At 37.9% G+C, this 27,066-nt stretch overlaps 1 protein-coding gene across 1 annotated transcript in view; it reads left to right on the plus strand.

The window, feature by feature from the left end:
- The window catches only part of tox3 (TOX high mobility group box family member 3), a 54,219-nt gene extending 48,754 nt beyond the window's left edge, over positions 1-5,465 (plus strand). Inside the window, exons 4-7 of the mRNA XM_014473220.2 lie at positions 2,265-2,528; positions 2,672-2,902; positions 2,982-3,062; positions 3,422-5,465. Coding sequence (XP_014328706.1) covers positions 2,265-2,528; positions 2,672-2,902; positions 2,982-3,062; positions 3,422-4,237 — 1,392 coding nt within the window. The 3' untranslated portion in view covers positions 4,238-5,465. The remainder of the gene's footprint in view (positions 1-2,264; positions 2,529-2,671; positions 2,903-2,981; positions 3,063-3,421) is intronic.
- The last annotated feature ends 21,601 nt before the right edge of the window (positions 5,466-27,066 follow it).

Genomic DNA, 27,066 nt, shown 5'->3' on the forward strand with positions numbered 1-27,066 from the left:
TGCCATTGCAGTATTGAGTGCTTTGATACAATATCCAGTGCAACTCTGTCCCCAAATTTTATCTGATTTTTACTCAACCAAAACAAACCATATGATCTATATTGTTAAACTGTGAACAGCGGTGTTTGTTTTGCTGAATGTGCAGCATCTATCTGGAAGCCAATTGGGAAAAATTCACCAAATTACTAATCAGAATTGTCAACATCTTAAAGTCAAAACTGGTCCTTAAGAATTGTCCAAAAATGTTATTACTGTATACAGATGACCACAACTAATGGTGTGTGCCTTTGATAATTGCAGATGCAGACAGAACAAACTGTAAACCATTTACTGCTCAGTAATGACAATGGCCCTTGCTGAAATGTAAATCATAGTTGTTTGGTTGCAGGTCTGTTTACAGCAACATTTATTTGCAAGATTTCCAAATGGGCAGTATCACAACCTTATTGCTTTGATTTATTTCCCCAGCTTTGCCCCACCTTGTGTAGAAACCTGCTCGCACTTGTAAATATAAATCTGTTCTCACTTGGCATATTGTATTTATGATAAGCAGGAGACGCAGCATATGAGAAAGAAATGGATTGTAGATCCAATATGTGCTGTCTGCAATAGTGTTACAATATTGTTTTTGAAGACGGGCATTCATAAGGTTCTTTCAATAAAGCCAGGTGCATGGGTTTATGATGTGTTGATGTTGGGAGAGATTGAGTTTGCGCTGCTGAATACCAGATGGATGAACGCAGGGAGAACAAATCACCTTTTCTGTTCAAGTCTCCTTCTCTGTTTCATGTCAGCTCTGCTGGCTCCCTGATCAGTCTTCCCTCTGGAGAGCTAGCAGAACTTGTAATTTCATTCTTGTCACAATCAGTGTAAACATGTTGTTTGTAACATTAAGAGACTTTGAAGAACTCAATGTTTTAGTTTGACCTGTAGAAAGTCTTTGGCTTGATACCTTCAGATTATGATTCTTTCCAGTAAAGCATGTGGCATGAAAGGTACACTTCTGCAGTGTTGCAACCTAAAATAAGGCACATATGTGTTACTAAACTAACTTTGTGGTATGTACAAAGACTGTTCAGTGTGCCTTTTAAAACTGCAGACAACAGTTCCTTTGTGGCGTTAAAGACTGGTAAATCTAAGCTCTGAGCTATGATTTAACCGAGAACTGAGCTGGGTGGCCATCCAATACTTATTTGTCAGGATAATTTATCATTTCTTGTAAGAGACATTTAAGAGTCAGGACATCTTGACATGAGATCTTCCACATAGCAATCCACAGAATCGAATGACCCATTTTCAGGTCTGGAAAAGGGAAACAGGTTGATGAGTTTGTGCAGGAGGGTGTTACACTGAATACAGCTTGAGCTCAGAGATGAGTCTTATACAGACAGATCAAGGCGCATCAGGAACATTAGTAATAACTGCAATGACACAAAATGCATGACTATCTGCAGAATCTGTATCAGGTTCCTCTTTATGCAGATCATTTACTTTACTTAAAATCAATTTTGTCACTCTTGTAGGTTATAAAAATAAATGTGCTCAAAAGTTCCCTTTTGTCTTATAAATCAAGACATATTTAGACAAAAAATGTTCTTATTTATAATAACCTCAACAAGCCTTCCTGAAAAAACAAATGCAGTGGAGAAAGACTTGCATCTTCTTTTATCAATTTAAAATTGGTGCTAATTCTCATGTTTTGTAAATTCAACATTATTCAGTCCTCCCCAATATTTATTACAATTGAAGTTGGTTCATAGAGACCACCTGTCCAAGTTCAACTGCATAAGGGTCTACTTGATCTACATGACTTGATAATCCCTATGCAATGTTTGGAGCTAGGTTTTCCATACCTTGACTAAGGTCACTGACTTAAAACAGTTCATCAAACCTTTACTTGGAGTCTTTAATCCAGTGGGTTAGCAAGATAAACATATTACCTACCCAGAATATTGGGTTAGGTTCTTGCGGGTCTCTTTTGGCAAGCTTTGCTATATTAATGAGATAGAAAACCACTGCCTCCCTCATCCCTATTAATCTGTCTTTCAGACATCATATCTTTTGTAAGTCTTAAAAAGATTCACTGTTCTGCTCCAAGTCATTATGTTAAATTTGTAGGAATGCTTTCATTGCATTAAAGCAGATTGGTTTCATATTGATTTGGTTATCAGCTGTTTGTATTTTTTTTTTATCTTTATGAAAATGTTTCAACTTTAAAGGCAGTATTATCGTCTCATCTTACCTTGTCTTTATTTTTCCTCTAGAATGTTGGGCCCGGTCATCTGCGTCAGTACCCATCTAACCCGTCCATGGTCATGAAGTCCATCATTAGCATGAACAGTCCTAATGGCATGATGTCACGGAATCAGCTGTCCACCATCAACCAATCGCAGCTCAACGGACAGCTGAGTTTGAACATGGCTGGACCCAACATCAACCACACATCGCCATCGCCCCCTGCCAGCAAGTCAGCCACGCCGTCTCCATCCAGTTCCATCAACGAAGATGACCAGGAGGACAGCAACAGGGTGAGTATCTTCCCTTGTTCAGTGGCTTCTTGAAAAACAAGTGTAACTTGACATAAGTGTAAGGCAATGAATGCACAGTGGCGTGAGAACCTATTTTACCAACTTTAACTGGGTTTTATTTTTAAACTTTTCTTACGTTTAAGGTTATTGGGGAGAAGCGGCCAGCCCCAATCGATCCCACAAAGAAGCCCAAGACTCCTAAAAAGAAAAAGAAGAAGGATCCCAATGAGCCACAAAAGCCGGTTTCTGCCTATGCCCTGTTCTTCAGAGACACCCAGGCTGCAATCAAAGGTCAGAACCCCAACGCTACCTTCGGCGAAGTGTCCAAGATTGTAGCCTCCATGTGGGACGGCCTTGGAGAGGAACAGAAGCAGGTATTGTAAAATTTTGATTTCGTCATCTGAATGTATCTGCAATTTTTACTCATTTAGATCTGCTTCTGTCTCTTTAAAGGTTTATAAAAGTAAAACAGAAGCTGCCAAGAAGGAATACTTAAAGGCCCTCGCTGCTTACCGTGCCAGCTTGGTCTCCAAGGTGAGAACCCTTTGTTTGTTTATCTCAGAAATGTATTTAACAAAGAAATATTTTACTTGTGGGTAGAGTACCCAAAATTGTATTCAAGTAAGAATGGCACTACTTCAAATTATTTTTACACAAGTAAAAGTAAAAAAGACTTATGAAACTAATAAAAACTGCTGGTGTCCACCGAGTTTGTTCATCATTCAGGGAAGTTACTCATAGTGAGTGAAGTGTACATCATAATAAAGTTCCTCAAGTAAAAGTAAAAAGTACAGCATAGTAAAAAATATTCCTAAAAGTAATTGTTTTTTCAGAAAAGTTACTCAAATAAATGTAACTAGTTACTACCCTTCATGTTTCTTCACTTTTTCCAGGCTGCAGCAGAATCAGCTGAAGCTCAAACCATCCGAACCGTTCAGCAGACCCTGGCCTCCACCAGTCTGTCCCCTGGCCTGGTGCTGCCCACGCCCCACAACCAGCACCCTGCCATGCCGTCGGCTTCCCAGGCCCTGCAGCAAGCACTGCCACGGGCCATCGCCCCAAAGCCTCTGCAGATGAGACTAGGGGGCAGCCATGTCGTGACTTCAGTCACAGTTTCCCACCAGAACATGTCCTCCGGGATGCCTCAGCAGCTGCTGGGCCAGATGGGTGCCGGTGGGCCTATGGCGGCAGGCGCACAGTCCACAGCCGTGTCTCAGATGAGCCCACCCATGCAATCAGTGCAGCAGCACACCATGCAGCAGCTCCAGCAGCAGCAGCAGCAACAGATGCAACAGCACCTCCAGCACCATCAAATGCAGCAGCAGCAGATGCACCACCAACAGATCCAGCAGCAGATGCAGCATCAGCATTTCCAGCACCACCTCCAGCAACAGCTGCAGCAGCACCACATGCAACAGCAGCAGCAGCAACAACAGCAACAGCAGCAGCAGCAGCACATGCAAATGCAGCACATGCAAATGCAGCATCAACTGCATCAGCAGCAGATTCAACATCTCCAGCAGCAGCAGCAGCAGCAGCAACAGCAGCACCAGTCGCAGTGTTCTCCACCGCAGCACTCTCCTGGTACGCCACATTCAGTGGGAGGCTCCGCGTCTCTTGGTAGTCCGCAGCCAGCCCCTCAGCAACATCCCCACCCCTCCCAAATCCAGGCCCACGCACAGGTCCTCTCCCAGGTCAGCATCTACTGAGCCAAATGGAAATCCTAGGAATAGAATAAAAGCATCACTCCATGTTGCTTTTCTAAGTTGCACTTAAGAAGTGTGTAAAATTTAGAATGTTATATAAAGAACCTGTTTATTGTTGTAGACAGATATGCACATACATGTACAGGGGGATCACCATGTTAGCTGGGGGTTTTGTCTATGAAATAGGCTGAGAACTGACAGCAGCCTGTCAGGCTGTTCGCCCAGTGGTTGTTTGTGACGTCTTTCAGTTGTTCGTTTGAACCGACCGGCTTCACAAAATGCTGAAAGACGTTTATCTCCCACTATTTTATTTAACAATAAAGCTTTATTTATGAGGCCAGAGATGTGAGATCAGTACAGCGCGGGGATATTTGGAAAACATTTTTATCACTCCTTGCTTGGACTGAGTGACTCACTAGATCTTCGCTGGAAACCAGGAACCCACACACCAAGTCTTTGTTCCCACACTGGCCAGTATGTACAAGACTTTCTTTCCTCCATCTTTCTTGCAGATCTAACTGTTCAAGTCATCACACGGGAGGTGGCTCGGTGATATTTAAAGACACTTTCAAGCTATGTCACAAAAGCAGACAATGTCTTTGAAGAATGAAGAGAACTGGAAATAAAAGGTCTTTGGAAGCAGTTATCTGGATGAATGACTGAACTGACAGAGACAGAAACTGCCATAAATCATTTATGTCATCACACCATCAAACTGTAGCTGTAATCTGCTGTACATGTTTTGTAGAGAGGGGAGAGACGAGATCTCCTGTTTGCAGCAATTCACCCTCCAGACGATTTGCCCAAAAGTGTGTAACTGGCTTTTCCCACCCTTTCCCCATCCAAAAAAATAACTTCTTTAATTAATCTTATTGTTTTTATGTCAAATGTATAACAGTTAAATTATGTTTTTTTTATTATGCGTAAGAAAGGGGATATTTTATGGTAAACACAGATTTCTGGATCAAGGTAGATAATTTAAGGATCCTTGTATTTTTATTCTGCTTACCAACACTGACATTGATGGAAAAATACTGCAGAGCCAGTTTGTTGCACTGCCAAAGCCAACTCAAAAGATATTGGAGTTTGTTTTTGTGGGATTTCTTTTTGTTTGCCAGTTGTACAAAAGTTCACAAGGGAAAAAAAGAAAATGTAAATTTTTTCATATCACCTGTTGTAAAGTTTTAATATGTGAGGCTTTAATTAAAACATTGTTTTAATGACCTGTGGATTGCTGTATCACATAGCGCATTTCTGCTCTTTTATACTTTTTTATGAGTTCCAATAGCAATTAATTTTCTTTGTATTTTGCTTACAAACCAAGTACAGTTGAAAACTGTCCCTAGGATAAATGCATATTGGTATGGAGTTCTTGGAAAAAAAAAAAAGATGTTTGCAGCTTAAAGTAGGAAACGTAATTTAATGTTGGAGTTTTTTGCGCAGCCATGAAGACAATTCCAGAGACATTCCATCACTAATATGATCGTAGCCATAATTTTGTATGAAGTATTATATATTTCTTTGTGTCTCTGTTTAAAATTAAACTATCAATCAAATATTTATTCGGCGGAATCAGTTTTTTTTAGGCCTTCATTTCTATAAAATGCTTTTACATACCCTTGTTAGCTACTAAATGCAAACATATTACAATACCTGGCAAATGCTTTTTTTAAAAATAATAATTAAACTTTTTTCACGTTTTGTTATATTGTAATCCAGACAGACAGGTTAGGTTATAAAACAATATCCCAAGCTTTATAACATTTAAAAGAGTTATATACAATACATCTTTCAGCAACAAAGAAAGTATCACACCACTACAAACCTATGGCCATATAGAATAGAATAGAATACAATAACATAATTCTTTATTTACTCTTCCAGCGCTGCACACGAAAATGTGTTGACAACTACTTTACAAATCATAACTTTATGGCCCAGTGTAAAGAAGGAAGTCCTTAGAAATCTCATTTGCAGTTAAAAAACATCATGTGTTGAGGAAACATTGCTCATTACCCTAAAAACAATCAGTGCAGTGATTATTTAATTTCCCCCTGGGATCAATAAAGTAGTTTTGAATTTTGAATTTTTTGAAACGTCATGGTGGCAGCATAATGCTGTGGGTTGTTTTTTTTTTCAGCTTGGGAATTTGGTCAAAGTTTCAATACCAGAAGATAAACTGCTAAAGACTTCAGACTGAGCCAGACAGATTGGAATGGTTTAGACTGAAGATCCCTTAAGTGTTAGAATGGCCCAGTCAAAGTCCAGATCTAAATCCCATCAAGAACATATGGCAAAATTAAACTTGGTCTATTTAGACAAGAACAGGCAAGAATTTCAACCTCTATATGGGCAAAGCTGGTAGAGACTATAGTGTGCGTCTAATTGCACTGAAAGGTGGTTCTACAGAGGGGCTGAATGCAACAACCCACTTGTTTCAGATGTTGAGGAGTAAAAACTTTATACTTCATAATTATTACCTAATTTGTGTAAAATAAAATAAAGTCTGTGGTTGCATTGTCACAAAATGTGAAAAATTTGTTAAATGGGAAGCAGTACGTCTGTGAGCCATTTTACACATTCTCAGTGGATCAAGAGGTATATGAGAGAAATATCTGTATGTTTTTGTATTAGGGCTTGTAAAAGGAAATCATTTAAAGTGATGCATAAGCATTCATGCTGTCTTCAGTGTGCTGCTCTCTGTTTCTCAGTGTTTTAAATTGGACATGTGTTGTAGCTGTGTGTAGGAACAGAGCTGACGCTGGACGAGGTCAGCATGTAAACAGGCACTTGTCTCAATAACAGTCCCCCTTCTCACACACCAGTGCATTGGATTCTGCCTTTCTTAGTCCCTTCAAAATCGCTTCATTTCCAAGACATCCCCAGGGGTTTGCTGAGCTCCCTTGAATAAAATGGTGTGCGGGGGAGGGAAGGCAGGCAAACAATAATTATCATATCTGCACAATAGGCTGTGAATCCATTGGCCAAGAGAAGACCCTTCTTTTCCCCTCCTTCACAGCAGTGGAGAGATTTTAAACATGGGTTAATGGTAGTTCAAATTAGATCAAGAATTTACTCCTGAGCTTCCCTGATAGCAGCTTTGAAGAACATTAAAATTTTCCATTGTTTTCAATTAGTCAGCTTTCAGGAAAGCGTTTGGAACCTGGAACCGAGGCCCGTCGCCGCTGCTGCAGCGACGGGTTCTCGAACTCGGGATGGAAATGATGCCCGTTTCGCTGCCGTGATTAATTGCGGCATCTGTCCCGTCAGAAGCCCGAGTGAAGAGGTCTGCAGGAAAGCAGAAAATAAGCACTGGCAACAGTCTTAAAGTGCTTATGATGAAATGAAAATTAAAAACAGCAAGTGCTTTGCATGACCTGAATCCTAATAGAAAGAGAGACAGAGAGAGAGAAAGGAGGGTGGGAGAGGGAAGAGGAGGAGAATGTGAGAGCGGGTGTCCATGGATACCAAACACACGCTTTAAAAACACACAGTAATGAGGCTCTGGGAAATCGCTGTTATTATTCTGAACAGATTCACAGCAGAGCCCATTAATAATGCATGCTGCTCCTTGTTATTCCATAACCTCTCAGTACTGCGGTCACTGTGTGTACAAATATCTCACAGCCAGGGTTGGAGTTATGGGACTGTGCAATAAAAAGGTTACATATATTTTCAAAACTCTGTTATCCACACACATCATTTACAAGAATAATACACTGCTCCTCCTGTAATGGAGCTTGTGGTAATTTGAATTGGTGAATAAATAAATCCCCCCTGTTGTATGTGATACACTTTTACTTATTTATTTTTTTTCTTTTCCCAAAGCAATGTGATCATAGAAACATGAAGCAATCAATATCCTCCACTCATCTTTCTTCCTGTCCTCATCATTAACCAACGCTGATGAAACGCATGAAGGGCACCATGACATTAATGTGTCATTTGAGTAATGCAATCATGAAGTGACCTAATTGTCCCCCTCTCTCCCGCTGAGGTCAGTTGTTCGGCACCGTGCCGAGGATGACTAAGGAGTCAGATGTGGAAGCTGAGGGATTGTGTATTTTAATGATTTATTTGGTTCCTTTGTTGTTTTCCCGTTCACTGCACAGATACAATGCAAGTGGAACAAAAGCCCGGCTGACACTGACCATCTGACCATCGCGCCCACACTGCAGCCCCTCTCACGTGTCTGGCCACAGATGCAGAGCCGGACACTGGGATTCGACAGCATCAACTTAAGAGAAGCACAACAAAACCGAGTGTCTTTATGCTCCTACTGCAGCTCGGTGCTGAGACATCCGACCCTGAAAGCCCAATGTCAGACCCACTTAACAAGAAGAAATTAAAGCTGCAGTCAAATGCTTGACTACATTTAAGGAATTCTTGACCTTGTGGGGATGATCTTCACAGAGAAAGCTCCTGACCTCTGAGATGAATAGTAAACATTGTTTATTAGGTGGGGGTGGGGTGTGTTGTTGTGGGCTCTGTTAGGCTGCTGAACTGCTGACATCCTTGACGTGTTGAAGTTTGTTTAGAGAACTTTTGACCCGTCAGACTGAAGAAGCAGCAGCTGCAGCATCAGAGCAAAATTAGCAGCAAATTCACTTGAGTTTAGATACATGTAAAAAATAAATAAATAAATACATTGTTCCTGGAGGCTGCTATGTTTTCTCTTCATTTTAGCAGATATTCTTTTTAAAAAATTAAGCCATCCCCACAATAACCGGCAAAATAAAAATCACTAACTAGCCAATTTACTTTTTAAACCCTAATGACCACAAACCTAAAATCATTGAACTTCTGCTGCAAATTAGGTTCAGTGGAAAATTGCTCAGGTGTTTGAAATTAACAAAGAGCTAATCCTAAAGTTCTTTATTTTTCAAATTCAGAACAGAATTCCTCATATGAGCATAAATATGAATATTATTAGAATCAGCTGATGCATCTAATAAAAGCCCTTGATTGGTTTAGTTGTTGCCATGACAAAACTTATAACTGTTGACTATAAGGCTTCATAGTATGATAAAATGTCTAAATAATTGTTCCAAGAGTTCAGAGAAGAGATCGTTGTCTTGTAGAAACAAGGTGCTAAAAAAATTCACCCATCAGGAAATACAGCTCAACTTTATAGTACAGTAGAGGATAAAACAAAACTACATCCAGATTCCTTGTGGTCATAAACTGCAGACTTGACATGATAGGTTTCAGTTTCCACAGTAAGGCAATTACGATACTCTGAATGCCGCATGCCTGAACCCCAGGACGTTCCCATCTACTGACCCAAAGGCACGTATAGAGTTTTTCTCAAAACTTTAGAGGTTGGTTGAATAGGGTTGGGGGTTCTAGTTAAAGGTGGGCAATATCTCATCATTGATCATTTATGGTGATAAATTTGTCATGATTGGCTCATGTGTTTTGTGAAGATTTTCATTCATCACTGTCGCAACAATGACGCTTAAAAACTCCTCAAACTGTTGGGATTGTTATTTTTACTATTTTTCTCCATTGATGGTGCATCAATAAACATGATCAATTGCAGTTAGATGCTGTTTTTTTGATTGCATTTGTAATATTAGATGTATTGAAATACTTAAACTGTTCTTGTTTGATTTGTTCATTACAAACAGCTGCAAATTTGCAATTTCGGATGAACGATTTAAAGTGCACCCAATTGTTACGTATTACTTGTGTTTGAAAATGCCTCTCATATTTTTATTTCCTTGGTTATTTGCCCAGAAAGCAGATGGACTGATTCAACCTTTTTATTGAACTGCCATCAGGTGAGCCTGATATGTCACACAGAAACAGTCCGTGTTCTGCTAGTCGACTGTTAATGACTAATCTTCTCTTCTGACGGGAGTAAATGATTTAACAGAATGTAATTATCAGTATGGGATGGAAACAGATGCTAGTTTGTGTTTAGCTCATGCAAAGACATAGAGAACATTCTGAAAAGTATTTATGCCACCTGGACGTTTTCATAATTCTATGTATGAGCTTTATGTCTCTCCCAGCTTTGCCAACTCTTCTGTTCAAAATAATTAAGTCAGTCAGAGTGGATGGAGTGTTTTGACACAGATTCTCAATTGGATTTATGTGTTAGAATGATTCAACTCCTCAAGCACATCAACAGTCATATTGAATAAATTAGAACATGCCTTCTGATGAGGGAGATTGTCAGATTAAAAGTGCCTTTTGAAAATACCATCTTTTAAGCAGTAAAAATATGCTTTTTTTATTACATCCCCATTTCTCAATAAAAATTTTTTTTTGGTCTGATATAATATTTTTATCTTAAATGTCAAGTATTCACTAGCTGTGAGAGTGGAAAATCATCATAATTAACAAATGAAGACTTGGAAAACATCAGTCTATGTTAGGAATCTATGATATCTTTCACTTCATGAACCAGGTAACTAAAATAAGTTTTCTTTACAATAACATCCCAGTTTATTGAATACAACTACACATGGCTTAAATTTTTGCAGCCTCTTACAAGCTTTTCTCTTAGCAGCACTTAGCATCAACTCTGACCAGCTCTTTTAGCTGCTTAAGAACAGCATTTACAAAGTGGGCACTGTATATTTATAGAGATGTGCGGTGTTGTTTTATCTTCACACCTAGTTTTTTGCATGTAGTCCAGTTTTATCTTCCACGTTTTCTGTCTCCTATTTAGTTTGTGACCATCTATAAACAAGGCTTTTTATGGCAATTACTTTATTGTTGCTACTCTTCCAAAAAGATGAGATTGTGAAGGGAACAACTAATAATGAGTCTGAAGACATGTTCTCCAGAGCTGTGCTTTCCTGCAGTTTCCCCAGAGCCACCATGTGTCTATTGACTGCTTTTCAAATTAATGTTGTAATTTTCTTGAACTGTCAGTAAAGGTGGACGGCCAGACTTTGGCAATGCAGTTGTGCTATACTCTTTTTCTGTTTTTAGTTAATTGACAAAAACACTGCAGTGGTTCAGACATTGTTCTATAACCTAATCCAATTACAGACGTTACTGATCTGCATGGTTCTGTTAGGTAAATAATGTTCCCTAGCAAACTGTTGTGACTTTCCAAGAACAGCTGAGATTAAATTACACACCAGTCAGTTATATTTACTATATATGTGTATGAGACTTTTAAAGGCCTATGGCTGCAATATATTGTATTTAGAGAATTCAATAATGGGGACTGAACATAGTTTTTTGGCACACCAGTGATCATTTCACCCCTCTTCACAGTTATGCACTACTTTGTATTTGTCTGTCACATAAAATCCTTTTAAAACACCTCAAAGTTTGAGGTTGCTATGACAAAATGCAAAAGGGTTTGAGGGGTATAAACACTAAAACTGGACTTTTTTCAGCTCTTTAAATATATTTGAGAAGCTTTATGCCGTCATAAAAGCATAAGCCAGACATAGAGCTGATAAACAAATCTCTATTATGCTGCTGTCAGTCATAAAGGTCATGGAATAAACATCCATAGGAAAATGAAAACTGTTTATACTCACTTGTCTCTATAACAATAACAGCAGTAAAAAAACATTTGAGTAATGACCTGTTTTGTTTTAGCTTATTTTTCCTGAGTTGGTCGTTTTTTTATTGCACATTGTTGAGTTTTTGCAGACCGAATGGATTTGGAACACTTTATTCTCTGTTGCATTATACAGTCACTTAAAAAAAATACTTAGCAAGCTGTCAGCGATCTGAAAAAGCTTTCTTTATTGTGACAGATCATCATGCCCCAGAGGTTGACAGATGTCCCTGTGTTGCATGGAAATGATTGCAGTTTCTTTTTATTTGGACTTTGTTTGGGTTAAGAATGCAAAAGCTCCCGCTCCCCTCCCCTCGCTGCCACTCTGCGATTTATTTCATCAGTGTTTTATGGGCTTTCTGTTCTGCAAAGGTTCCCAACTCTGAAATTGCCTTTTATTGCAACTTACTTAGCCTGTTAATACAGGTTATTACTGAGCCGACATGTTTCTATGGCAACAAAACTGATAAAGTGTACCAGGAGAGTGGAGTGATAGATTACATGTGCATGCTGTGTCACATCCAATTAACTCAAACTGACTGTACACCACATTATGCCACGACTTTGCAAGAAAATCAATAAACGTGGATGGTACCCAACAAGGTTCCCCCCCGCCTTTGCTTCTTTCTCTTCATCCCTTACGACGGCAGCAAAGCCAAGACAGATCATGCCACTAGGATGTCCCTGCTGCTACAAGAGGCAGGTGCTGTGTAGACACCATTCAAAACTTAGCCTATTCAGTCCAACTCCTCTAACGCTCCATTCATGCATAGCAAAACACCATCTGCTCCTGTTTTGCCCGGAGCAATCACAGCTGACCAGAAAAAAAAGAGAGAAAGAAAGAGAGAGAAAAAAAAAGAAATCTATGATAACAGCTGTTGCAAAACAAAAGCCAAACAAAGGGAGAAGGAAAAGGTTAGAGACAAGTTCAACACCAGAAATGACTCAGTGGAGAGGACGAAGGAAAACATTTACTCTAGCTAAGAGTCTGGAGGGGGCGGGGGAATGCTGTCCAGCAGAGAAGTGAGGAAAGGAGGTTAAACGTGAGGCGTTTTTATCTGCAGACCAGTTAGACTTGCAGCAGTTCATGCAGGATCAGGTGATAAAAGATTCAAGCTGAGGATGATTCTTCTGCACAGCAGACTCTCGGGGTGCAGGAGTGGAGGCAAATGAGCCGTCGCACTACCCCTTAAGAGTGCTAGGATGAGCTATCTGAAGCAGATGTAGGCAAACTCGAGGAACTCAGGAGGGGCACAAAGCTAACACTCCACATGCTGTATGGATATGATGCCATTAAAATTATATATCAGCGCTGTAACCAAAAGAAGCCTCTATCACTAAGAAATCTGTCAGAAGATTTCTGTGACTTTCTAAATTGAAAATGATTCAATTGTGAATAACATCACATTTTCAGGCTATCAGAAGTATGTGATGTAGTACATTCTAATCAGTCACGGATTTATGTAAAATCATGTACGTGTAAGAAGAAAGGAAAAAAATGCACATAATTCCTCACATTCAAAATACAAAGCAGTACATATCTTTAGTGTAGTGCATACGAACACCTAAGATCTGACCTTTTACACAATTATTTCCGACAAGAATTATTTAAATGCCTTCGCCATGATTCAAATTAACCTTTTATCCAGCCAGTGACGTCATAATCTTCAAGGTATGCATGTTTTTAAGACCGTACTATTCTCTTGCAATAATAGTTTTTCTTTATATACTGTATATGTATGGTCCTGGAATTTAGAAAATAATTAAAATCTATGAAATAGTCCATAATCAATTCACGATTTCCCAGAGTGTTATAATGTGATTAATGTGATAAGCTCAGAAATAGAAACTGGTCTCTCCTTCAAAGAAATATTAAATTTGTGAGACCTTGAGTGTGTGAGGCTACTTCCAGGCTGAAGCCTGGCATATTCCTGGTCACTATGGGATTCATGGAAGGTGGGGAGGACCCAACCACATTCTTCCTAAATCCTCTTCTGATTTGTGATCACCCCTGGTGATGTGTTTTTTCCTAGCAGCTGTGTAAATGCTGAATCACACTGAGAAAGAGTCCAAGACATTGCAGAAGAAAATTATTAATAATCACCTTGTTAAATCTCAAGTGGTTTTTTTGTGCATCATATGCTTTTTTGTATTATTTTGCCAAAATTTTGACAATTTTTGTCGTGTTTTTTCCACACTCTTCTACGTCCCTGAGTGTCTATCTTTAGTAATGTTTTTATTTTCTGTGTCCAGTTTGGTTCCAGAGTAATAAAAAGTGGAAAAACATCCAATAACTTGAGATGGATTAGAAAGCAACTACTGACCCCACAGACACAAAATGAACATCAGGTCAGAAACAGCTTTGTGTTAAGATTCCTCTTCATCTGAGCTCAGATTTGGACCAGAGTAAGGCCTTCTTATTCTCTTCATAAGGCGGTCTTCTGGTTGAAAAGCTGACAAATTCAAAAATATTCCTTCCTTGATTACATGCTTGTTTTTTGTTTCTCTTCTTCCAAATATCATGAGATATCTTAACTCAAAATTAGGACAAGAATTTAAGAGAGAGGTCAAGAAATCTTTTGATTCATTATTTCTTGATTAAGCGTGGCTAAACTTAGTTCTAAATTAATATTATTATGATAAACATATAAAGTATATGATATTTCCCTACTTCATACAATTCCTCCTACTGATAATTTTCTTATTAGATGGAAGTGATTTTTTGGGGGGAGGGGAGGAAATTCTTGACTAATCCTGTCAAACAAGTATTCAGGAGTAATTATACAACATTATAACATTATTATTTAAATAGCTGAACATCTAACCATTGGTGAATATACATTCATTTTACTGTGGCTGTGTAAAACAAACCAAACTATACACAGTGGATGTGTGAGTGGGGCCTAAAGTTTCTGTACAGTCCTGCATTGTGATCTAACTGGCACCGGTTCCTCGACCCCCGAGAGGCCCCCTGCTTGATCTGATGCCTGTCTGCTGACCTAGGGGAGGGGCCGCCGTCGTAGGTGAAAGACGTAACAGCTTGCATGCCTCCTCAGCTGCCCGTACAGGCGGGGAGTTGGAAAACCACTGTTTGAGCTGCATAGAAGTTTCACAGTGGCCACATACAAATCTGACAAGACCTCAGTGCGCAACCCAGAGGGAACTGAGCCGTTAGGTAGCAGTTTTAGTTTTCGATGGAGCAAAAATACAATGGGAGCACAGGAAACAACGTGATCTGCTCAGGCTTGTGCAGATAACCAAGTTTTATCTTATCAGGCTTTGTGCTGACTATGAACAGACCTGGGTCTAATTGCATTTTCACTAATTGAGGACATTAAAATAATTCCTTTATGCAGGAGAGCCAGATGTTTGGGTGTGTTTACTGCCTGCAAAACAAGTGAAAAAGTGCAGGTAGGTAAAGCGTGTTGCAGAAACTCCCCATGCTCCTGCAAAGTAATTTACAGCCTGTCAGATGCCATGAACCAACAGGAAGAAGGGCCACAATAAATTCAGCACATGATTTGCAAACGTATTTTTCTTCCAATTTGACTATGAAACATGCAAATGTTTGGGTGGCAGCCTGTTGCTGCGAGACATGTCATAGGTGGAGCTTTTATTTATAAACAGAAGCTTGCGTGACAGTTGATAAGTTGATTTGCTTAACAAAATCTCTCCTCAACTTCTTTCCAGATGACCGCTCACGCTGGCTTCTTTGTTTGCAACTCCAAAGATAAAGTTAAATACACAGAAAGTAAGCGAGCGGGGTGAAAATGTGAACATCTGCTCTGTAAGGTCACGTCCCGTGCGGTGAACTCTGCAGAGCAGCTGAACGTGGCAGCATGGATGCCTGGACAGTGTACAGTAGAGACAGGACAGAGGACAGGCTCCAGCCTTTTGCCATTAGAGGTGATTTGTCTGCCAAAATGATTCCAGTCCCCAGTAGTTTTATCAGTTTAATGCCCTGGCAGCGTTCATTATTTCTTTGCCGTGAGGGTCAGCCTCTCTTCACCAGAACAAGTGTGGGTTGTGTTTCTGTCAAAGATGGAGGTTGGGGGGTGGGAGCTTGGTGCTTGACCCGCAAAGCCATTCAGCTTTCAGAGTGATCCATTGTTTGGGTCCTCTCTTTGTTTGGCTCCTGCAGAGAGCGAAGGGGCCAACTGAAGGGGAGGGAAGGTGCAGAGCTGGGGTCTTGCTGTATGCCAGGGGTCTGCACTTACCCTCAGCACATTATCTCCTACAGTTCTTGAAGTTCTAAATGGCTGAACTGACAAATGTGTGTTGTGTGGATGTGTTTGGGTTCCAGCCTGATACTTAAAACGCTGTAATTTAGTCTGAATAGTGCTCTGTTTACCCAAAGAAAACATTACATTATTTTTATGGAACTTGTAATTTTTTTTTTATTCCTGCTTGTGTTAAATGTGATATTTTATGGATTTTGTATCACACTACATCACTGGTTCTCAAACATTTTTTAACAACTACCTCCAAGATAAATACTAGCTGTCCAAAGTACCACCATACTGACAGACATTTTAAAATAGTAATAAAACAGGATATAGACTTTTTTTTTGTTGGGTTTGACGTCATCTCTAGATCCAGCAAGGGAAGAAATATTCAGTTTATTTGCATGTATCAAATACCAAATTTTCTTCTATGTAGCACTAAAGGCAGCCCAAGTTTCACCTGTGGTACCTGCACTTTGAACTGCCTTGTTGCTGAAAATGTGCTAAATAAATAAAATTATGTTTATGTCTAACCCAGAGGTCTGCAAGTAAGATGTTGGATTGTTTTTGTTGTTAGGTGCACCAGTTATTCATGCCAAAAGAAAAAACATATCAGAGACAGACGACTGAAGATCAAGTATTTGTGCATATGATGGCATTTTTAAGAAAGTTGATTGTGATAAATGATGCTTATAATGTGAAACTTGTAATTATTTTTGCTGGTATTAATTCTTGAGAGATAGAGAGGTTTTGCTACCATGTTACAGTGTGACAGCCATATTGAATTGAAGTAACACTTTCCTTTCAGTGGCTCAGCTTTTTTGCTAAGGGGACAATAATCTTAATTTAAAATGTTTCTGTTTTATATCACAGATTATTTTTGTTGTATTTTGAGTTTTTCTTTTCATTTTCATTCTTTGACATAAGAATATTCAAATTTGCTATATGACATTCCACACAATATATATAATGAGCAACAAAACAACATAAAGCTGTCCTATGCAACACACCCGATATCAGTATTTTGAGATTTGATTTCACTACTCCACACCAACAAATATTTCCACATTTTCCAAATTGAGCCCCAAAGATCTTAAAACACAGAGGATAGAAACCACAAAATCAAGAGTAATGGGGATCATTAACTAATTATGTTCAAAAAGTTCAAATAATTTTCAATATGGAAAAAGTTGAGTAGAAGGTAAAATATACTTTTTCAACACCTCAGCAGTGACACTGGCTACTTGAATTATTGATATTTAAGAAATCTTACTGTATGTGAGAAAATATTTGAAAAACTTAAAAAGACATTTAAGATACAACTGTAAAAAGAAATGTTTTAACAACTGACTGTGTTAGCCTAAAATTTGTCTGCTGGGTGTGCTGCTGTGCATTTCTAGCTCTCTACTGGGATTGTGATTATTGGTCAGGAAAGTATTTAGACAAAAAATAAAACAGAGCAAACACGCAAAAAAACAAACAAAACAAACCCAAACACACAAGCTCTACAAAGGTTAGAGGTCCCATCAGGATGTCTCATACTCCTAAAATCAGTTATAAGTAATGTACCTAAAAAGTCTAGCTTTGTAAGACTGTCTTGGTGGTATGATCTAGTCAAACAGGGGCATATGTCTGAACGTGACCAGACCTTTAAGGTCAAATATAAACCCATACTTTTTTATCTTAGGTTACCGTAGGAAGCCGAGTAACTATAAAATCTGGTTAAACTTGGGTGTAATCATTTCGTATAACCAGTCCTTGAAGAGCTGGGGGATTGGTTGCTGGTAGGTCTATTTATCATACGAGTCCTAATGTGCTAATTCTGTGTTCATAATCTGAGGCAGCATCATCTATCAACTTTGGGTTGACAGGCTCCGCCCCCGCCTCTCCTTAAAATGCTGTTCACATGTGTAAGGGGGTCATTTCTTCACAATGTCCTAAATCCAGTTTTGTACCCAGGAACAATACAAATGAGCTGGCCCTGCCATTGTTGATTAATGGAAAATCACATCCCCTCAGTCTTTTTTTGGTTATTAAAGGAAGGTCTGCATTTTGGATGAATGGGATTGGGATAAAAGATGCTCTACTCTGCGCTTGTTTTGTGTCTGTTTTCAGCTCCGAAAGAGGTGGAGAGGGATGAAGAAGGACCATTTTGTTGCCCACTTGCTGCAATGGCCATGCAGTATTTCTTTAGCTTTACATAAAAACCTTTTATCAACATACCAGTGAAAGGTATCCGATCTACAATAAGCTGAACAAATTTATGCAACACCACTTTTCATTTTTATTACAATTCTATGATAAAAAATACACAATCAAATGAAACCTGTCAGAAAATCTGCTAAATTTAAAGGTGACACAGCTAATTCAGCAGGCAGACATCAGACATGAGTGTTTGCTTTGACCTTTACTATGACTATAGAACAGAGTAACTCTGAAGGGGAACTATATTAGAAAATAAATGAAAGGTCTCGGTGGAAAGGTCAGGACACATGTTTCTGTGATGTGAAATAAAGTCTGTTTATAGAAAGGTTTGGCTGGCTGCACTGCAATAGAAAGAATCCTCAACAAACCAAGGTTTATATCAGTAAGAAAAAAATAACTGCTGCATATTCTGATCATTTTGTAAAGAGAAGCTTTAACTGTCAACCTTCATAAACAAATTTTTTTACAAAGTGACTAAGTTCCTTTACATGTCAGCTTTTAATGAAATCAGTGGTTGTTTATTTATCAAAGTTGGCAGAAAGGCAGTGTTTACCCCAGAACAGTTTACATTTCACTGGAGACAGAAAAAGAATCATCCCTAAAGACAGCTATGACAAACTATAGCAGCGAAAACCAGATGTTTCCCAAAAGTAGACGGAGATGTGCTCCAGAAAATCTAAAATAGTCTATTGGGAAAATAATTCCACACAATATAGACTGGAAAATGTAAGATAAGATAAGTAGCTGAAGCACTTACATTTTCAGATTTTACAGCAAGAAAACAAAAGAAATCTTAATGTACTGAGAAATAGGTAAATCTGAAGTCAACCTTTTATCTTAATTAGAATATGAGGGTCAGAAGGAGAGTGAAAAAGTGTTTGCCCCCTTCTTTGTAGTAGTCAAACGCAACACAAGTAAACACAAAATGCAGTTTTTAAATTAACAATTTTATTACTAAGAAAGGAAAAAAACTCCCAACCAGCATCAACCTGTTTGAAAATGTGGCAAAAGAAATAGGAAATCACAAAGGAAGAAAAGACTTTTTTCACACCACCGTGCCTGAATGCTGGCCGAAATTTTGTGTTTTGAACTCTTGTGATGAATTACAAGCAGACTAGACGTATTAATGTGTGCTTTTAAATTTGACGTGTTGGGTGCCGGGAAGTGAGGTGTCCCCATTCCTGCTCTGAGACAGCTCTCCTCCTGACTTCCTCATCCTCCCCACAAAATAATCCACAATTTAACCCTTCAGTATATGAACTCAAATTAGAGCTGAACACTTTATCAGGAGTGCTTTTGCCTTGGGTGGCTACTGTGTTATGAATAGATGACCAAGTTTATGTCACTCCACAACTTTCAGTTATTTTCTCAGCAGCCTTATACTCACTGTTCTTCTCTCATGCTTTGTTTTACATGTTGCTTGATTTAGAAATGAATATAAATATCATAAGCTGCAAGCTTGCTGCAGTATTGCTTATATAACAAAACAGTACCGGCCGAACATTCATATTTCTGTCAGAAAATCAACATAAGACCTTAAAAATATGAATATATTAAGTGGAAAATGTGCTTTTTTAACAAAATGTGCTTATTTATACATCCCAATGCATTTCAAATGCTGACACATTAGGTTAGAGTCATTAGCATAACAATTTATACTTTGCAGCTTTTATATTATTAACTCTGCCACTTCTTATTTTCAAGCTGATGTAGACTAATCCTGACAAATGATGTTTAATTTAATTCATGATAATAGAAATAGTGTTGGCAGGAACACATTGATCTATGAAAAAAAATGATGTGGTCAGACAACATGCTACTTACTGGGGCTTCTTTAAAAAAAGAGAGAGAGAAAGAAACCATGCTGTATCTAAAATTAAAATAATTTTGCTGACAACCAGCTCAAGAAAGTCAGGGAAAATGTTTCCACACCAAGGGTTGTTTTAAATGACATAATGCAAGTACTGTCCAGATAACTAACATATAATATTTATTAATAAAACTGTAGCTGAAATTATTAGGGTAATGCAATGGTGAGAAATAGATAAATCATATACATGTATAATTTATTCCTGAGAGACAATCCTGGTATTTTCTCAATAAAACTTTTCTTATTTAAAGAAAAACAGCACTGCAGAGAAATTATGCACTAACTGGAGAGAAAAATATATGGAGAACAGCAGTTTATGATTGTTTAATGTCTAAACACTGTTACAATTGATACCATTAGAACCTAGACATACGGAAATAAAAAATATTTAAAAAATAACAACAGTAGCTAAGGCTACTGGCTCTATAAAGAGCCAAATATTGATGATTTTTTCAGCCTCTTAATGCTTAAGAAGCAGTTAACTAAATGTTTGATGTCTTGTGGATGACAAATAGTATATCAACTTTCACATTTTTATCTGAAATGGGTCTCTGTGGCATCCAGACAAGTAAACCTTTAGTATTAAAATCAAAACAATGAGCTAAATGATGCTAAGAAATGTGAATATAAAGCCTACCAACACAGAAAGTGTGATACATACATTCATACATTGTATTTTCCATTTCCATTTTATAACGTAGGGATTATTTAAAAAAAATAACTTACCAATAAAGTTTAGTATTGTTACCGTTGTAAAAGAACAACAAGCTCAATGGGAGAAATCCCAGATGGAAAACTCAATGGAGTTTAGAATCAAGTGGAGGATTCTCATCTCAAAAGATGAAAATCATAGTTATATATAGTTATAATTCTGTCAACACAATATGGTAAGTGAAGTACATCTTCCTTTTTAACTCCAGAGTCTCAAAAATAGATATAAATAGGACATTGTGGGACAGATTTAACTGGGAGGGGAAATGTTGGGTTTTGCGACATGTCATTACTCTGCTTGAAACCTCTTTTTTGTTGTTCTCATTAGAAACATCTTGCAAAGCTAGCCTGCTGTGGTTGTAGTAAATATCCTCTGAAATGTTGCATGTTATTTTTGAAATGGGCCAGTGTGTTTACTTCTCTGACTGGTCAGACTATAAGGAATGTTTTAGTTGGGTTATAATCCCCAGCAAAGGCATCTGAACAATGGAGCAACTGGAGCAGCCATAACCAAACTTATGTTCCTCCTTATCCCCCCTTTTGTTTTTACCCAAAGTGAAAAATCTGATCCATCTCTGCTATCTGACACCTTTACAAGGTTTCTGTTAACTACCCTTGCACTTTTTAAAAACAATTACATGCCATTAAATTAACTTTGTTTGGTATATTACAATTCATTTCACTTTGTGTGCAAAAATATTGCTCAAATACAAGTTCAACTGTTGTTGCTTTTACTTGTTTATTACAACTATATCGACACTAGGGTTTGATCTGCCACTATTTAGTGGTTATACCTCTCTAACCAATTCATTAACTTGCTGGCATCTACTCACTAATCCAGTGGATACTTTGTACTGACTGGTTGTAGCTCCTGCTGTATTGGAAACATAATATATGACCGCATAGCAACAAATCTCTAGAGAAGGAAAGGTCACACTGACCATAAATCTCCTGCTCCAGTAAAATGAGATGACAAGCTGCAATTGTTGTTCAGTCTTTACCGTTTTTGTCTCTCTCTCCTTCTTTTTGCGAGTCGTAAACAGTGATTCACGGCTGTGGCTCTGACTGAGCTGATGATTTTAATTTTCTGTTTTCGGAGTAATAAACATTGACATGAGAAGGAGCCTCAGGCAGAGGCTTTTAATGAGAAAATGAAATTAGTTTTTCAGCTGACTGATCAGAAGCATTTCATACATTATAATCAAGCATTTATTTGATGTGATTTGTTATTGCGTGCGTGTCACATGTGTAAGTCAGTTTGGCTGTGTTTGTGCGTGCATGTAAATACATTATTCATTCTTGTGTTTTGTGTTTGCCGCTGCTTGTTATTGCAGGACCAACACACAGTTTATGATATTTTTCCACCTTTTGTAGCAGAACTGGCTGTCTGTTTTAGTCTACGTGGTTTTGTAGCTCATCCTTCACCGTTTGTAGCCTTCAGTCCACCTCAGGTAAAATTCGCTGGTCAAATGACCAATTTCATCTGTTTCTCCTGTAACAGGAAATAAGGTGTGAGGGAGAGAAGCTCAGTTGTCCATAATGATAGACAGAACTTTGACACATTATATTACATGAGAAAGAAAATGGTTCTTCCATAATTTAAAGAATCTTTTATACATCCACAACTGACATTCTGACCTTTTCTTTAAAACTGTACACTGTCACACAGAACTAAAGAATAACAATTCAGTTAGGTCTGTGCAATAAAAAAAATTGCAACTTTTCACCAGAACAGATAACGACAGTAATTGTGTTCTTAGCAATACAACTTAGGCACAGTATGAGTCATCCTCACTTCAGTATCCACATGTAGACATCTTATCTTTACTTCCCTTTAAATCATTTTTAATCCATCCTGTTGCAAGAAGCCTAAATTAGAACATCATGTTCATTAGCATGTTCTTTTTGCTGTTACTGGAGCGTTTGAAGTGTTTCCCGCTCCTTTCATTAAGTGTGGATGGAAGCTTGCGCAACTGCAAAAGTAGATCAAGCCTTTGTTAGAACAATCTGACAAAAATAGGGCAGCATGAGAAAAATTGCGGGCACCACCTGTATAGTCATGTTACATCACTCATTAGATCCACAGCAAGTCTTCTTTTGTTCTGATCTGGCTGTTTTGCTAAAAAGCTGTTTTGCATTTAGTTGGAAAGGCAATAAATTAAATGTGGCAGAAATGTGTGTCATAGTATAAGATGTTAACCTAATTATTTTTATTTATAAAATAGTGATCATTGATCCTGAAAGGTCTAGCGGTGGCATCTACATCAGGTGAAATGAACCTCTGATAAAGATGTTCAACATGCTGCTCCCATTATCGTGCTAAACAAATGTCAAATAAGCTAACTCCATTTTGTTTGTGGATGGCAATCTGGCAAATTGAAGTCTTTCCCAAATAGGAATTGGCCAGGAAGGTGAAGCATGATGCAACAGAGACAGGGAATTCCAAGCAGTTCTGCTTCCTCTAGGAGAAACTAGGGACCATGTTTTCATTCAGTGAGTGAAAATAACAGGAAGCAATGATGATCAAGTCTGCATTTCAATTTGGTTTGCAAAACCTGAGCTGCCAAGGTCACATACTTGTGCATGAGGTAAATGCAGTGATTTTTCTTTCAGTTTTTCCTGTGGATGTAATTGATGTGGCTGAATGTTTTTTTAGTAAGAGAATTGACCCACCCAAACCTACAGCTGTAAGCAGCATAATGAGGTTTTCATGGAAAACAAGACGAGATGCCCGCTAAAGACCAGACAGGGCCATCAGCTGAGCAACAAGCAAGATGTGAACAGATCTGCTGATATTTCTGTAACATCACAGCCAAATAGTCACTTGAGTGACAGGATTATCCAGGAATGAACTGAGTCTGGATTGATGGCAGGCTCTGGTGACAGGGAAAAGCAACAGGGAGGGTATGAGCAGAGGGTACATGAGAGTGATTGACTTCACTAAGATACTCTTCCTGGCTTTGAATGGTTGTTTCTGACAGCGCTGTGTATTTCTGTAGGTGACAGAAAGACCAAAAGAGAAGGCAGAGTACCTTGATATATATATATATATATATATATATATATATATATATATATATGTATATATCATATATATATGATATATACATCATATATATATATGATGTATATATATATATACATCATATATATATATATATATTGCAGATTTTCTGCCTCATATTATACTGTCTTAACATAGTGATAGTTTTATGTAAAAACATTTTTTTTCTTTTAAAATAATAGTTGCATACTGCATCTTTAAGGTAAAAGTCAGTGTGTTGTTAGCTTCATAGGAACTGAGAGTGTTGCAAACATAAGATATAAACATTCTCTAGCAGCATAAATAGATATTTTCGCTTTAGACACTAAACCAAGTGAATATAAGTAAAGTGAGAAATCTAACTATGGACATGACATTTTTAGAGAATCTGTTGGAACCATTCTGTTACACTTAATCAAAGTATGTCTATAACTAAACCCATGCTTCTACTACCAACAGAAGCCAGAGGTACTTTAAGTGGCCTGATTATATTATAATAGTTTGCAGCTGGCCCACTCTCTGGTTGAAAGTCCTCATACTACAAGCGCATGTGTTTCCACCGTCACTATATACCATTATATATATATATACTACACACTAAATATTTCATATTTCAAATAATATAACCTTTGAATTACTGTTAAACCGAAGAAAATGAGATTTTTCTCAGTATAATTTCCTTATATTCAGTGCAGTAACCTTTCACACATCATTTTTATCACCCTGTCAAAATTTCTGTCATAAATTTTTAGACCCTTTTCTTTACTGATTGATACTGTGTGCATTAACGTGCAGACTTTTTTCCGACAACTAAATAGATCCCATGTTAATCACACTTGACTGTAGTGTGATTAAATAAATGTAAATGAAAGCAGACAAACTCATACATCATACAATGAAGTAAAACTTTAAGTAAAGTGTGTACAATAGGGAGACTCCCTTTCTGAACTAAAATCTACTTTTGTGTCATTTCAGTTCAGTTCCATCATGTTTGACAGTCTGAACACTCAGGCTTTCCTTTATGTGTACAAAAAAGAACTTAATTCTATTTTGTCACACTGAAGGTGGCACCTGCAAGTCTTATTTAGTGGTATGCAATAAGTCTTATAATATATCAAAAGAATAATAACTTTAACATAATTTGTTGAAGAAAAAATATCATTAAAAAGACTGCCAGTCAATTGATTAATTGTGAAAAATATAATAAGGGGGAGCCTTTTTAACAAAATTCCCTCTAACCTATTACGAGAGCTAAGCAGCCATTATAAACCTCAAGGACATTTTCCTTTTACACACCAGTGTGTGCATGTTGAGAACAAATGAACATCTTGTTATACTAACAGAGGGTATAGGTAAAATGCTGAAAGAGCAAGGCTGCACATCTGGAGCAGAGAATAGCAGAACACGTGCTTAACCTGAGCCGTCTGCGCTCCTCTTTCTCTCTGCTCCGTGTACTGTACCCTGAGACGTGCCTCCTGCATGCTTCACTGGCTCTCTGAGGCCTCACTGACCATCTGCTGCAGGGAAATGCTGCAACTTAGGAGAGAGGACTGCTTATTGTACCTCTCAGAGAGTTACTGCATAATCCTTGGCAATTTTTTCTAAATCTTCAAAGTTTTCAGGAGTAACTTTACATATCAGCAGCATGACTGGGGGTTCAGCGGCTGCTGCTACATTCACTATATTGATTACCACTGGAAAATCTGAAAGTAACAGATTTATTTTTTAGTAGTTGTAAATGTGTATTCTGTTAACTACTTCCACGCTACACATCTGCAATGGCTACTGCAACAGTCTCTTTTAAGAAGCATCATTTTCTGAGTTATATCCTAAATAAACAACTGCTTTCACAAGAAAAGCAGATTTTTCTAGAAAATTCTTCCAGTTATTCTGTTACTAGCTTTTGAGCAAAACGTTTAGAGCATATGCTTTAAAGTGAAATAAATACATAGATCTCATATTATTTTTATTATGGCTTAGTGATTAAGGACACACTACTGTTCATGCAACATTTTCATCTGCAACTTTAATGAATTATTATTTTCCATATTAATATTTTAATAAATATTCATTCAAAAAATGAAGCACATGTCCTATTCCTTTGAAGTAATTCCTGATAGTTACTAACTGGAAAGGTAGAATTAATCCTCTAGAAAGTTTCAAATTATAAAGCTGATTTGATTTTTATAAACAAATGGGATTATTGGGTTTAAGGTCATTAAAATCAAATAGCAGCTAGCAGCTGAAATCTGCAACACCATAATATATTTTTAAGCACCTTCTTGAGGCTTTTCTTGTAAAAAAACAAAACAAACAAAAAAAAAAACTAACAGTTGGCTCAACTGCCTTTTTCCCCTTTTTGCCCAGAGTGGATCCGTGTGTTATTCAGATGTTAAATTGGATGTGGAGTGGGGAACGCCAGTACAAATCATTTTCATTAGGTCCTGACCCCATCTTTGACTTTTTCATGAGCCTCTCTAAAAAGTCACAGTCGGTCAAATTAAATTTACTTGGACAAGCAGAGAAAAGGAGCACTTAATGAAAGCATGACACATAACGTCAGAGGACAAAACCAATCTGACCATTTCTCAGCATATGGTAGGTCATCGAGAATCAGACCCACTCTGAAAACATTTGCTATACATTGTTCTTGTAACAGTGTTGCCTTACACTGCACATCTATTAAAGTGAACTGGACTGTAACTGAGTGGCTCTACATTTTTGCTACTTTCACGCACTAAAAACCAAATGTTATGTTGCCTGAGGTATAAACAGATGAGTGCTGTACATAACACCCTATTTGCATTACATTTTGCTCTGCCTGCTCTGCTTAAGGAGAAAACTTCAGCATCTACCACTGGGAAACATAGACAGAGCTGATATCATGCCAAGCATGCCCCACCATTTATAACAGTCTGTCTGGGTATGCTTAAATCCATTGATACGTTTGCCTGTTGCCTGGCAACACAGACTATGTTTGTTTGGACTTTTAAAGCCATGGTTGGTGCTCCTTAATGGCTTAGAAAGCTTAAAGCTGCAGCAACCCATCCATTAAATACCACAGGAACAATACAATAACTGGAAAATAATTACTGTAGAGGTCACAGCATTAACTCAGCCTGTAAAACAGAATAGAATATATCTTCTGCGAGCATTAAAACACTGGAGGCTAAGCAGAAAAAAAGGGCTTTCGTCCACTGGAGAATGAATAAGGTCAGTGATTATTTTAGCATCTGCCCATTTAATTTG

This window comes from Xiphophorus maculatus, chromosome 4 (genome assembly GCF_002775205.1).
Source record: "Xiphophorus maculatus strain JP 163 A chromosome 4, X_maculatus-5.0-male, whole genome shotgun sequence".
Lineage (NCBI taxonomy): Eukaryota > Metazoa > Chordata > Actinopteri > Cyprinodontiformes > Poeciliidae > Xiphophorus > Xiphophorus maculatus.